Source organism: Danaus plexippus (genome assembly GCF_018135715.1).
Source record: "Danaus plexippus chromosome 3 unlocalized genomic scaffold, MEX_DaPlex mxdp_30, whole genome shotgun sequence".
NCBI lineage: Eukaryota > Metazoa > Arthropoda > Insecta > Lepidoptera > Nymphalidae > Danaus > Danaus plexippus.
The window spans coordinates 934,854-949,212 of record NW_026869845.1 but is presented as its reverse complement, the minus strand read 5'-3'; the positions used below and the strand labels follow the sequence as shown (position 1 = coordinate 949,212).

Sequence of the window (14,359 nt, the reverse complement as noted above, 5' to 3'; positions counted from 1 at the left end):
TGTAGCAGAGGTATAGTTACAAATTACACATATAGTTTTCGCTTTGGTTCCTTGTAATAATTTTTTTGTTAGATTAACTAAATTACAATTTTTAATATAAATATAATATTGTGTATTAATTTCGGTATGCTTTTGTTTTTATTTCTGATCTGTAAAATATTTCCTGTCTCTGATTTTCTCCTTGAAAACCTTACAATAAATTTATTCTGTAAAAGTTGCAGTGGAACTTCTGAAAACGCAACGCTATAAAATTTTGTAAAACATTTCATAATTTTCCTCGTTTGATCCGTTTCCATTGGAAAATTCGTGAATATCAAAAGAAGTTTTTAAGAATATCTGCAATTCCAATACGATGTTTCAAAACTGCAAATTAAGTTGTATATATATATATATTTTTCACCGACAACGAAAACCCTACGTGATAATGGTTTCACTATCTACTAGAACTGTCTATTTCATACAACTATACATACAATGTATACTTAAAATTGAACTTTGGAACAACGTCAATTATAATCTTAACCAAGAATTTATGAATAAGTAATTATAAATATATTGCTATTACAAAGAAGCTTTGGTCTACGTTTAGAATGGCAGGAAAATTTAATGGACACCGTAATTGCTAGTCTGTTATTAGTAGGTACATGCATCCGTAATTGTTTCCAGCCAAACGCCATTTGAATATTTCTCTCATTAAATATACATAACGTTGGTAGTAAGCGGAGCAGTTGAAAATGAAACAGTTAAAATTGGCTATGGAAAACATGCACAGAAATAGTAGGGAGCTAACTGTTATGAAATAAGAATAAAGCGCGACTTATTCACGAGATAAGTTTTTATCAACGCTATCTATTATCGCAATTTTGTTTTAAAAAGATACTGATAACGTAGATATATATGAAAAAATATATTATATATGTGGTCAGGATTTGCGGAACTAAAGTTAACCAGCTTATGAAATTAAATCAATTAGATAAACAATTAACTAAATAATATATACTCTGTGTTAAATAATCTATTACACAGTGAGGGGAGTAATAAAAAAAAATAGTTTTAACATTTTAATAGATGCAGCACATTAATTATCGTTGAACATTTTTATTTGCTTCAGAAAGCTTACTCGGTTTTCTGCTTGGGATGAACTAGTCTTTCTGAATACTGTATTTTACAAGGAGATCATATAGTGAGAAATAATTTTTACCCCCATATAAATAGTGATCCAAAAGGGAATACCAAAACATATGCCTCGGGCCGGTTGTGGTAAAGGCTTCACGGCGTACACAAGAGTGTGAAGGATCCTCCCCGCTGTGTAAACTCTAAAGAGATTGACGGCGACCTCGTCAGACGGTCCGGTCGTTAGATACAACGCGCCTACAACCCAGAACACTGGAATGTTCTCTAGGTCGTTCAAATGAGCGCGGCGGATTCTCTCCACGTCAGGGTCGTCGTATTTCACAACTGAATCCTTCAATTTTGTGTCTTCCTCGTTAGCGAAGACTTTCTTTTTGTATCTCATGCGCCCCGTCAACAATGACATTCCTAATACTTTGAGTGCTAGTATTCCGGAGCATGCTATGTACGACTTGACAGCCGGTTCCAGGATCGTGACGGGCACCATGTCTAATAATATTTGATTATAAACAGCATACGTGTTGCTCACTTCACTCCTCAGATTGAACTGCCATCATCTGAACCACAATTGTCATCGTATAGTCCTTAAAAACAACATATAGTTGCATAACATAACGCGTCGTTTCATATTTCAGATAGTATTCAAGAAATTTATACAAAATATCTATTATTAAGTATAAATAGATATCTTTATTTGTTCATTTTATTATTAAATTATATCAGAAACGCTTCAAAACTAGATTTGAGAGGTCTTTGACCAGATTCCGTTATAAACACGAAACCCGTTTTTACAATGTATCAAACATTTCTTGAAGTTTGTTTCCTTATATTAAAAATAATATTATATTTTAATGTACGGAAGCCATTAAATATACATTTAATAAGTAGGTATATGACGTTGTATAATTTGTGGTTTTAATAAAAATTATAATAATAATAAAATATCATTCAAGTATTATAAGTGTCAACTTTAAACTTACTTATTATTTAAAGTAGTGTTTATATTTGAAATGATAAGAAACTTGGTATACGGTGTGTAATATATTAATATACTCCAAAGGGTCACTTACACTGATAATAAACGCGCATAATTTTACATGTTTGTGATTAATATGTGAAATGTGTTGAATAACTTAAACAAAATGTCTTAAGGAAGAGTCAGGGTTTAATAATTCTTCATTAATATAAAGAAACAAAACATATTATTTTATTTCGTTTGAAACATTTAATGATAACAAACACCAATGTACAAACCGGCACATTAAAATCCTAATAAATTAATAAAGTTTTGAATTACAATGCAGTAATATAGTAGATCATGACCTGGAAGCCCATGTACCACTTGATGAGGTAGGGTATCATGTACGCTATGGCGCGGGTTGGCTGAGGTAATGGTACCACAGCGTACACCAGTGTGTGAATGATGCGGCTGGCTGTGTAAACTCTGAAGAGCAGTGTTGCCACCACCGCTACCGGCCCCGTCGTCAGGTACAGAGCTGCTATCACCCAGAACGCTGGAATGTTCTCCAAATCATTCAGGTGAGCCCGACGGGTTCGCTCAACAATCGGGTCGTCGTATTTCACCTTCCCTTTGAAAGCCTTGGCGTCCTCTGGGTTTGAGAAAATACCACTCGATAAACGCACTAAAGACGTCAGTGTGCTCATTGACAACAGCTTCAGTGCTAGTATAGCTGAATACAATATATACGATTGTACGACAGGATTTGTTAATTCTAACACAGGCATTATGACGTTATTTTAATCAAACGTTAAAGTATGGTTCGCGTCGGTTGTCGGCGTACGAGTGACTGATAGGCATAAAGTGTAGCTCGTTTTGTCTGACGTCCACGCTAACGGTATTAACATGTCGGTATGTGTGTTCCGTCCGTTATATCAGTAATTACTTTTGATATTTCTTAATAAAACTAAATTAAAGTTTATAAGTAAAAATATCTGTTGTACGGATACGTATACATTTTTGTTGTGGATATTTGTGTTCGGTGTTAAGAAATTCAAGTAGGGTGATGGTCGTAATAAATAGTCGAATGAAAAATACTTTTTTTGTATCGAAATTATAATAATAAATATTATAAAATTGATGGCTGTTTATACTTCACATGTTTAGAGAGTAAATCTAAGATTTTAAAAAAGTGAAAAAATAATTTGTTAAACTATAATTTTCAGTTATATGTATTTTATTAATTGCAACAGTTAAAAGCGAAAAAAATAAATAAAATTCGAGCGACTAATTTGTAAATGTAAATTTTCGTAATGGAATTAATGAAAACGATAAATGTGTTATGTACATTTCATGCCTAAAAGGTTTTAATTCAGTAACCTTTGTTTTAAATATATTTTGTATCCCAATTGCAAAATAGTTGAAATGACTAATAATTAGCCTTCGGTTTTTCTTTTGACTTCAACACTATTTTAAAAAAACATACAATAATGCCATCACTATTTGCATTGGGTTTTAATATGACAGTGCTAATTCTAAAAGGGCCATAAGCCTCAGAAGAGATATAATAAATAAGTTCTTACAAAACCATTCTCATGTCTTTATTTGTTTATATTTTGCAGTAGTATTATATTTTTGAATACGATTTCAATTCTCATTATATTCTAGAATCTAGAAGAAGGAAAAGTATGCAATTCTTACAAATCCCTTTTCTAAAGTAGGTTTAAAAGTATAACTGTTGATTTTAAGTTAAAAATGCAAAGTTTGAGAACACTGAAGGTAGGTACATATATTACGCTAATATAATCTTAGACGCAGTAAGATGGCTCTGTACATACATACAACTGCATAAATGTTTTGTGTAAATATCTAGTTCCACTGCACTTCCACAGATGTACGGGTTTGTAAGGAAATTAATAAATAATAAAAAAATATTTACTGGTTGTCACGACTTACATAGCTTCTTTTTTGAAACATTATATTTGATATTCTAATTAGGATAAACTAGTATTTAATTACACTAAAAGTATATTTTAAACAGATTTAATGTAATGGGAAACAATTTTTACCCCCATATAAATAGTGATCCAAAAGGGAATACCAAAACATATGCCTCGGGCCGGTTGTGGTAAAGGCTTCACGGCGTACACAAGAGTGTGAAGGATCCTCCCCGCTGTGTAAACTCTAAAGAGATTGACGGCGACCTCGTCAGACGGTCCGGTCGTAAGATACAACGCACCTACAACCCAGAACACTGGAATGTTCTCTAGGTCGTTCAAATGAGCGCGGCGGATTCTCTCCACGTCAGGGTCGTCGTATTTCACAACTGAATCCTTTAATTTTGTGTCTTCCTCGTTAGCGAAGACTTTCTTTTTGTATCTCATCCGCCCCGTCAACAATGACATTCCTAATACTTTGAGTGCTAGTATTCCGGAGCACGCTATGTACGACTTGACAGCCGGTTCCAGGATCGTGACGGGCACCATGTCTAATAATATTTGATTGTAAACAGCATACGTGTTGCACACTTCACTCCGCAGACTGAACTGAAATGATGTCATCCAAAATACACACACAATACAATCGCTCACAACATGATTAAAAGCGGAAAATGCCACGTCGCTAAACAAAATGATAAGTTTAAAATACTAAACGAACGTTCTGACGAAAAAATATACAGATATCTCTATATTATTACCAAATTCTTCATTGTTATGTAAGATGAAATATAAAAAATTATATTATAGAAACTATTATCTTAGTAGTATATGTCATGAAGATTAGTATTTGTTCTATTAAGCATTGATATAAATTTTAAATACCTGTTAGATAGACGTTCCAAATAATATCAAAGAAGGTATACCTTCCAAGAAGCAATAAATAAATTACACCCTGTTATCACATAGTGATTGGAAATTCAAAACCCGACAGTGGATAAAATAGGAACCTTAAAAATTTTTACATTCATTACACTGCTCACTTTATGTATTAACGTTGGTTATTGAATTAAAAACGGGAAACGCTTCGTATGTAGTGTTATAATGCACACTTTGACTAAGCATACAGGTAAATATCTCGTGATATCTATCATAAATAACCGCTCTAAACTAAGAGCTCTGAAGCTCTTCATTATAAGGTATGTTGATTTCTGTTTTCTTCGTTGCATTTTCCGTTTCTCCCCTTTTTGATGTTTCGTTGTTTTATTTTGATCTTCGCCGCTTTTTGCCGTTGCTTCATAGTTGATACCAATCGCTACTGTCCGGGTTCTTGCAATATAGATAGTATTACTGCAAGGAACCAAGTTCTTGTTGACTATAAAATTATAAACAAACAGTAACAAGGACCGCTGGAAATTTTAAAGAACATTTTCATATAAATATGATTGCACCCATCGCTATAAAAACATGATACCAATTTGTTTACTTTCCCTTAAAGTAGCGCAATCACACTTTAAATTGAGAATTGATTTTAATGTTTGTGTAAAGCCTTAAGGATGATGGAAATCCAATGTTATGTCGGTTTTGCTTTCGAAGCATATGCAAGGCGAGTCTTGGACAGGCTGTTGTATCTAATCAATATTGACCTTTCCAATATTTACGACAACATGATGTCATTTATTTATGGAATAGATTTGATTATATAAATGGCTATTTTACATAATTGATCAAAACAATTAGCGGCTAAGTGCATCCACGTGCTAAATTGAACGCCTGTGGTTTCATACTTAGCAAATTTGCTTGTTAGCATAATGTAAACTAAAAATAAAATTATATATTATGCGATTACTTTATTTTATATTGAAATTGTATAAAAATACGAAATAGCACAGAATGCGAAGTTGTCTTTTAATTGTAAAATGAAAAGAGATATCAAATAAGAACAGAAAATCTATTTCTACATCGCATGTCTCGGAATATAAAAAGTATTATAAAACCTAAGGAACGTGCTCCGAATGTTTACAGAACGTTTGTAAATAGCCTCGGAGCTGGCGGACTCGGGCATTCAACTAGATTGAGAAGTTCATATAAAGACGTCACAAAAGTTTCCTGTACTGTATATTTAAAAAATAATATGTATAACAGAAATTAACTTGAAGTAATTTTTACCTTATTTATTTTCCATTATAGATCTAAGCTTAGCCTCATTTGTTAAATTATCCATTTAATAAGATGTTGTTGGTAAAAACAATTAATGAGTTTTGGTAGACTGCAGTTTACCGCCTCATTGCCTTCAAAGGCTATCATCGGAGTGATCGTTCAATTTAAAAGTGCATTTAAACTTTAAGGGGCTAACATTAATCAAAGACTGGCTTCCACCTCGTTAACTGATAACCTCTATGATAAGATCTCAATTTTTCATTGACAATGAAGTAAAGCGAAGCCATGCAATTTTATTTTCCATTACTGAGAATTTTTTTTAGGAATTATTGTCTGTTCAAACTAGTTCGATGTTAATACGGTCATGTGAATATAAATAATTCTAAATTGATAGAGAACTTAGTGTAATCATTTACGAACGATCAAGGTGATTAAATTCTAATTATTGTTTGTTAATTATATGTCAATTTTATATTTCCAAAGCTTAGGTAGAAACATAAATCTGAGTGAACCTAAATAAAATAATAGTAAATTTATTCATTTCAGTTTTCTCACAAATAAAGACGAAATTAGCGACACTTAATATCTATAGTGTGCTAATTTGAATTGAAACCGACTTTTGATTGAGAAACATGCAACGAAATCGGGCAATATCTTACAGAGCTACGATGTCATAGTAGTACAGACACACACGAACACACACACACGAATGTAAAGTATCTATAGGCATCTGTCCTAAGCTATAAACCAAATAAAAATGTTAGTCTATAGTCTATGTAATCAGCTTGACAGAATAGACAATTTTGATATGTCATCTAAACCGCTCATTGTTTTATTTGCTTTCCTAATTTAATTAAATACTACGTTACATGGTGTCAGAACTATTTAAAAACGTGTTAAAAAAAGGAAACGAAGAAATTCGTGAGAAAGTTGTAAAATGGCTACGAACGACGCAGTATCTGGAATAAAGCCGCCGGCTAACCTACAAATTGACTCGGACAAATCAACGTGTTGGAAAAACTGGTTACAACAGTTTGAGTGGTATGCAATCGCTGTTCAGCTAGATAAAAAGCCAGCCGATGTCCAGGCAGCAACATTTATGGCAGTAATAGGCCCAGAAGCGATCGAAATATACAATAGTTTCAATCTGAGCGATACAGAAAAAAAAAACCTGGCCGCCATCAAAAACAGGTTCAAAGAGTATTTTGCACCAAAAACAAATATATCATTCGAAAGATATATATTTTTTAAGATTGAACAAAATGAAGATGAATATTTTAACGAATTTTTAACCCGAATAAAAACTCAGGCAATCAAATGCGAATTTGACAATTTACTGGACGAAATGTTAAAGGACAAAATAGTTTTTGGTATCCGATCCAATCAAGTCAGAGAGAAATTGTTGACAGAGGATAAATTAGACTTAACCAAAGCTATTAATATCTGTAAAACTAGTGAACAAGCGTCCAAACAATTAGATGAGTTTGAAAGCAAAAATAAAACAGATAAAGTACTAGTAGTCAAAAACAAAAGTGTCAAAAACAAAGAAAATGAAAATTTTGACTGCAAAAGGTGTGGTTCAAATCACAAACGCAGAGAATGTCCAGCATTTAACAAACCCTGTACCAAGTGCAACAAAAATGGTCACTTTGCCAAAATGTGCCGCACAAAGAACTATAATCCTAAATTAAAAAATAAAGTGAACACTGTAGAAGAAATGTCAGATTGTTCAGAAGACGAGGTATATATATCAGCTGTAAGTGGTGGAGATAAGAAAGACTGGACAGAAACAATACAAGTTGGTAAAATAAAATTTGCTGCCAAATTAGACACAGGAGCACAATGCAATGTGTTACCGAGACACTTGATGAACAAACTAAAGGCAAGTCTGAAACCAAGCCGAACAAAAATTTAATAAGTTATACAGAAGATAAAATGGCAGTTCTAGGTGAAGCAGAGTTACTATGTAAAATAAAAAATGAAAAAAGAAACATAATATTCAAGATAGTTAAAGAAAAAGTTACACCAATTCTAGGACTTGATACATGTGAAAAATTAGAACTTATTGCACGAGTGAAAACACTGAAGGAAAGTGAATGTAAAAATGATATCTTCGAAGGCTTAGGATGTTATAAAAACTTTGAATATGATATTGACCTTATTGAGAACCCGAGACTGGAAATTAGACCGTCAAGAAGAATTCCACATGCTATAAGAGACGAGGTAAGGCAAGAACTTGATAGAATGGTTAAGTTAGATGTTATTAAACCAGAAACAGAGCCTACCCCTGCCGTGAGTCCTATGGTAATTGTGAGACAAAAAGGTAAAATAAGAATCTGTATTGATCCGTCAGATGTAAATAAAAACATTCTTAGACGTCATTTTCCACTTACTACTATAGAAGAAATTTCAGCAGACATTAAAGGTTCTAAATTCTTTGCATTGTTAGATTGTACAAAAGGATTTTGGCAGATTAGACTTTCTGAAAGAACACAAAAGATATTAACTTTTGCTACGCCATGGGGAAGATATTCTTTCAAGAGACTTCCTTTCGGAGTATCATCGGCTCCTGAAATATTCCAAGAAATTTTAACAAATTTGCTCAGTAAATTTAAAAACGCAAGAGTGTCAATCGATGACATCTTTATCTATGCAAAAAGTAGAGAAGAACTTAAGAAAACTGTTAGCAAAGTTATAGAAACACTGAAGAATTCAGGGTTCAAACTAAATAAAAATAAGTGCATTTTTGAATCAGAAAGAATTAAATTCCTGGGGCACATTGTTTCAGCTAATGGACTAGAAGCAGACCCAGAAAAAGTTGAAGCCATACAAGCAATGAAGACGCCAACAAATAAAACGGAGCTACAGAGACTACTAGGAATGATCACATACCTAAATAAATTCATCCCGAATATGTCAGACCTAACAAATCCACTAAGAGACTTGCTACACAAAAATACAAACTTTATATGGGAAGTTCATCACGAAGAAACATGGAACAAAATAAAACAAGTTCTCCAGAGGCCTCCAGTATTAAGACTATATGATGTAAATAAACCTGTAACATTAAGTGTAGACGCAAGTTCAAAAAATCTTGGCGCTGCACTCCTCCAAGAAGGACAACCAATAGCATTCGGAGCAAGGGCGTTGACCAAATGTGAACAGAACTATCCACAGATCGAAAAGGAAGCACTCGCTATACTGTTTGGATGTAAGAAATTTCACGAATATGTTTACGGCAAAGAACTGACAGTAGAATCAGACCATAAGCCACTTGAGTCTATCTTCAAGAAAAACATACAATCTGCTCCAGCAAGATTGCAACGGATATTATTTAATCTTACACCATACTCACCAAAAGTTATATTTAAAAAAGGTACAGAGATACCACTGGCAGACTTCCTTAGTCGAGACTGTGATGCCTCTAATCTAAAATATGAACAAGAAGAAAATCTGAAAGTTGCAGTTATACTACCTATGTCAGTAAATGCTAAACAAGAGTTAATTACAGCCACAAAAGAAGACCAACACTCACAGTTACTACTTAAGACAATAATACAAGGATTTCCAGACAAAGTCAGGGACCTTCCTACAGAACTACAACACTATTTTAATTTTAAAGAAGAACTAAGCTATCTGAACGGTATAATTTTTAAAGGAAATAAAATTGTGGTACCTAAATTACAGATCCCCAAAATGCTAAAGAATATTCATCAAGGACATCTAGGTATAAACAGCTGTTTAAGAAGAGCACGACAACTTTTCTATTGGAAAGGACAGTACCACGACATTATAAAACTAGTCAAAACCTGCTCCATCTGTGAACAAACACAAAGAGATAACATAAAAGATATAGTGCTAGTTAAAAAATTTCCTACACTTCCATGGCAAATAGTTGCATCTGATCTGTTTGAACTAAAAGGTAAAACTTACATAGTAATCTGTGACAGCTACTCCGGATATGTGGATTTTCGACAGCTAAAAGGTCAGTCATCGTATGAAGTTATAGAACAATTGAAACAATGGTTTGCCGTGCATGGAGTACCAGAAGAGCTACAAACTGACAATGGACCACAATACATGTCCAGAGAATTCAAGGCCTTTCAAAAAGAGTGGAAATTTAACCATGTCACCTCCAGTCCACATCACCCTCAGGGCAATGGGCTTGCTGAAAAAGCAGTTCAAGTAGTCAAGAACATATTGAAAAAATGCAGTATGGACAAGTCTGATGTCCAACTTGCTTTATTAAACTGGAGAAATACTCCAAGAAATGATATTTTAGGCTCACCCAATCAACGTCTATACAGCAGAATTACCAGATCTCCATTACCTATAAACGACAACAACTTAAAACCAAAAATAATAACAGGAGTGACCACTGAGCTTAAACGACTAAGAGAAGTACAAGCCAAATATGGTAATAGGCACACTAAAAAACCAGATTCTTTTGAAATTAATGAGAAGGTCAGACACAAAGTTGCCCACCGTCAATGGGAGGGGGCAAGGGTGTTAGAAAGGCCTGAAGGTTTACCAAGATCCGTTATCATCCAAACTGATCAAGGACAAATACTACGCAGAAACTTCAGTCATTTGCACAAGACTCAAGCAGACATAACCAGAAACAGAGTGGTAGTTCCTGATATTAAATATACAGAAGAACCAACAACACAACAGGTTCCATCACCACAATCACCTGCTGCCCTGGAGTCTCAACCGACATCAACAAGTTCATCACCAAGTAGTTCTAATCACATGCTGGAGTCAACACTCACTCAACCATCAACAGCACCTAGATCATCAAGATATGGTAGAATAATAAAACCAGTAAATAGACTTGATCTTTAATAACACTTAAATCAGTACTTATTAAAGCTGTGCTCAGTAAATTTACAATCATTTTATATTTTCTTGTGCAACATTAATTATTAGATGAATAATGTTAGTTTACTATTCACATAATAGTAAGTCATTGTTTTGTCATATAAAATTTATTATGTTCATTCATGTTAATTAAAGAATAATAAGTTAGTTTTAAAATGTAAGAAAACGTTTTTAAGTTTGTTTAGTTTATAAAGAAAGGGAGATGTAAAGTATCTATAGGCATCTGTCCTAAGCTATAAACCAAATAAAAATGTTAGTCTATAGTCTATGTAATCAGCTTGACAGAATAGACAATTTTGATATGTCATCTAAACCGCTCATTGTTTTATTTGCTTTCCTATTTTAATTAAATACTACGTTACACACGAACACACACACACAAACACACACACAAAAACAAGGAGTCATAAACTACAAACTTATAACACGTATTTTTGCGTCTGGAGTTAAATAGATTCAATTAATTTCAATTTGGTAATCAACCGGCAGCAACATCTATAGCCTGTGTTATGCAACTTCATCCACAATATACCAAATGACCAAAATCCGTTTAATATTTTTGCATGAAAGAGAAACAAACATTCAAACATCCTCACAAACTTTATAATATAAGTAGGCAACATTACACATACTACCATAACTTTAACATGTGTAATAAATATCTCTACGGATATTCCTGAATTTGTGTATCGTCACTAAATCATAAATGTCAAACTATTTATATAATAATTAAACTTGTAATAATCTACGCGAAATTATCAGTGTGTTATGTAATATTTTCTTAGAACCTGTTGACATACATACGATTTTAATTTTCAATATAATCCTAGCAAGAGCGTAATCTCTCCAACTATAGGCGTCGATCGGCCACTGATTGCCTTATCCGCTAGTATCGTATGTGTCACCCGGCGTATTGTTGTTCTGAATTCAGAGCGACCTAGATAATCCAGATAACGTTTCAATTATATTTATGCTGCTATTCAAAATTTTATTCGACTAATCGAGAGTAATAACGCTTGAAAATATTTTAATTACTTAAAATTTTTAAAGTGTGATGCGATTTTTAAGAATTTTACGGGTAAAAGCTAATATACCTATAATTTTTGGATTCAATATTTCAAATAGGTACATTGTAGTCACCGTGATCACGGGCAAACGAGACGAAAGTGTCTGTCAGTTAGGTTTGTTTATTTATCATCTGCCGACAAGGATTTCTTCATCCCGTAAGCATTAAGAAAACTGAACGTCATACTCGTGATCATCAGAGTTACTGGAAAGTAATAGAAATTAGAAACGACGGGCAAAATTTAGAATAATAAAAGACGTTAAGTAAAGCCGAAAATTTTGTGCCACTTAAAGTAAGATATGATTGTATCAATTGTTCGATATAATTTGTCATAGATTAAATAAAAGAAAAAGGAACAAGCGCCCCCGGGTGGGCTCGAACCACCAACCTTTCGGTTAACAGCCGAACGCGCTAGCCAATTGCGCCACGGAGGCTTGTATTTCTTTATAACAAATAAGGCATCGAGTAATATTAATATTAAAATTATTACCATACGTACGACTATTATCAATTTTCTTTATTAATATAATAAAAGAAGATTTAAATGAATGCATAGAATTATTTTCAGTTACAAATCCAAATATTTATATAAAGCAGTATATTATTTTATTATTATACATATAACATTATTTATCTTCACACTCAAGGGATGGCTCTCATCACATTTTCTATATATACGTGTAAACAGAACCAATCTCTTTCTCTGTAAAAAGGTCTTTGTGAATCTGCAAATATTGAATGTTTTATATGTGATGATACCAACAATAGATTTTCGCGGTCTCACAATACAATCAATATATACGTAAATACAAATTATAATGTACTGTTACAATGTAAGCTACATTTTACTTAACTTATATATTTATAATTTTATATTTTCATAATCGATTTTCGAAATAAAACCCTGTTTTGCCTTTATATCATTAAAAAGGAGCTTAATTTAAATTAGTATTATTTAGTGACAAATTTTTAGTGAACAACTTATACTGTAATAAAATAAATGATGATTACCACAAAGTTTTACAAGGCATCATACTTAATATTTCGTGAGAGTGAAAGTGAAAATAAAACGCAACATAATATGAACAAAGTTGAATGAAAAACAAATTATATGCATTTGGGAGCCAATACAAGGCCGATCGTGACGTCATCATTTCCCCTATTGACATATATTGTGAATTTGCTGAACTAAAATCCATTTTGATTACGTTCGAATAATTGAACATTTGAAATAGTCGTAGTTGTATACTGGTTGTCTTTACTTCTTGAAGTATGAATGTCTTCCCGAGTTAGTATAAACAAGATTTTTACGCCGATATAATGACTATTTTCTTGCAAAAAATTTTCTTTCCTCGGCTTTGTTGCCGGATTCATAGCAAATTTATATAAAAATTAAGTTTCCCAAAAAAAACCGTGTGGTAGTTTTAGGAACAAATGTCCTATCATTCACTTTTTTGAACATTTCAAAATGTTAGATTTGTTCGTGGGAGGATTTAAGGCGTGGGGTAATAAAAAGAAATTTATTAATAACAGTAACATTACAGGAATGGCTCGAGTCTCAAGGAATAGAGTTATCTAAAGAGGAGGATTTACCTACAGACCCTTACACAGAAAAGGAGCGTTGGAAAAACATACAGCCACCAAAACGATCGAAATCACACGACGATCGCCTCCTAAGATTTCTAGAATACGAAGGGAAAGTTTTATCGTGAGTAAAATATATTTTTATAGATGTCCATTATAACTTTAACCCCCGCTAAAGGAAAATGTCATTGGAACAACCTCGCAATAATTCTATGGCTCTACGGCTCATTTAACCTTCGAATTTGGAGCCTTTTCAATGTTATTGCTACAAGGTGTTGAAGGTCTATCGTGGTAAAAGCAGATAAAAAATTTCTTTCTCAAAAAACTAGATAGAATTTTCCTTAGTCACAGGAATGTAATAAAAAAAAACTCTTTTTAATAATTTAATATTATTATATTCTTAATTGGAATTGAGGTAAAAGGTGACGGTTAGAAGTACTGATTACTCACTTTACTTAAGATACAGAGGACATTAGCCCCTTTGTTATTCTGCTTTCAGTTCTTTTAAAGTCACTCTAAATTATTCTAACACGGCACAGAAGAATCGACTCATCTATTTGTTTTCTTTTTTTATCAATATTTTAATATTTTTAGAAGATTTTAATTCTATAAAATGTTAAATTTTTGTTGTAACTATGTTTG

The 14,359-nt window shown here is 32.9% G+C and overlaps 4 protein-coding genes and 1 non-coding gene across 6 annotated transcripts in view; 1 reads left to right on the top strand and 4 right to left on the bottom strand.

Moving 5' to 3' along the window:
• Positions 1-14,359, top strand: part of LOC116769196 (EF-hand domain-containing protein 1-like) — a 46,341-nt gene that overhangs the window by 13,445 nt on the left and 18,537 nt on the right. For both annotated transcript variants that reach the window (XM_032660229.2, XM_032660246.2), the window contains exon 5: positions 13,678-13,841. In XM_032660229.2, the coding sequence (XP_032516120.2) occupies positions 13,678-13,841 (164 nt within the window). The remainder of the gene's footprint in view (positions 1-13,677; positions 13,842-14,359) is intronic.
• LOC116769277 (microsomal glutathione S-transferase 1-like) lies at positions 1,049-1,690 on the bottom strand. Its single transcript, XM_032660323.2, has one exon. The coding sequence runs from the start codon at positions 1,616-1,618 to the stop codon at positions 1,166-1,168; it is 453 nt and encodes a 150-aa protein (XP_032516214.2). The 5' UTR covers positions 1,619-1,690; the 3' UTR covers positions 1,049-1,165.
• On the bottom strand, positions 2,317-3,167 carry LOC116769268 (microsomal glutathione S-transferase 1-like). The gene has a single exon (XM_032660313.2). It carries the CDS (start codon positions 2,875-2,877, stop codon positions 2,425-2,427), a length of 453 nt encoding a protein of 150 aa, XP_032516204.2. The 5' UTR covers positions 2,878-3,167; the 3' UTR covers positions 2,317-2,424.
• On the bottom strand, positions 3,666-4,635 carry LOC133320072 (microsomal glutathione S-transferase 1-like). The gene has a single exon (XM_061526819.1). It carries the CDS (start codon positions 4,573-4,575, stop codon positions 4,123-4,125), a length of 453 nt encoding a protein of 150 aa, XP_061382803.1. The 5' UTR covers positions 4,576-4,635; the 3' UTR covers positions 3,666-4,122.
• Positions 12,494-12,567, bottom strand: Trnan-guu (transfer RNA asparagine (anticodon GUU)). Its single transcript has one exon. It is a non-coding gene; the product is annotated as a tRNA-Asn (tRNA).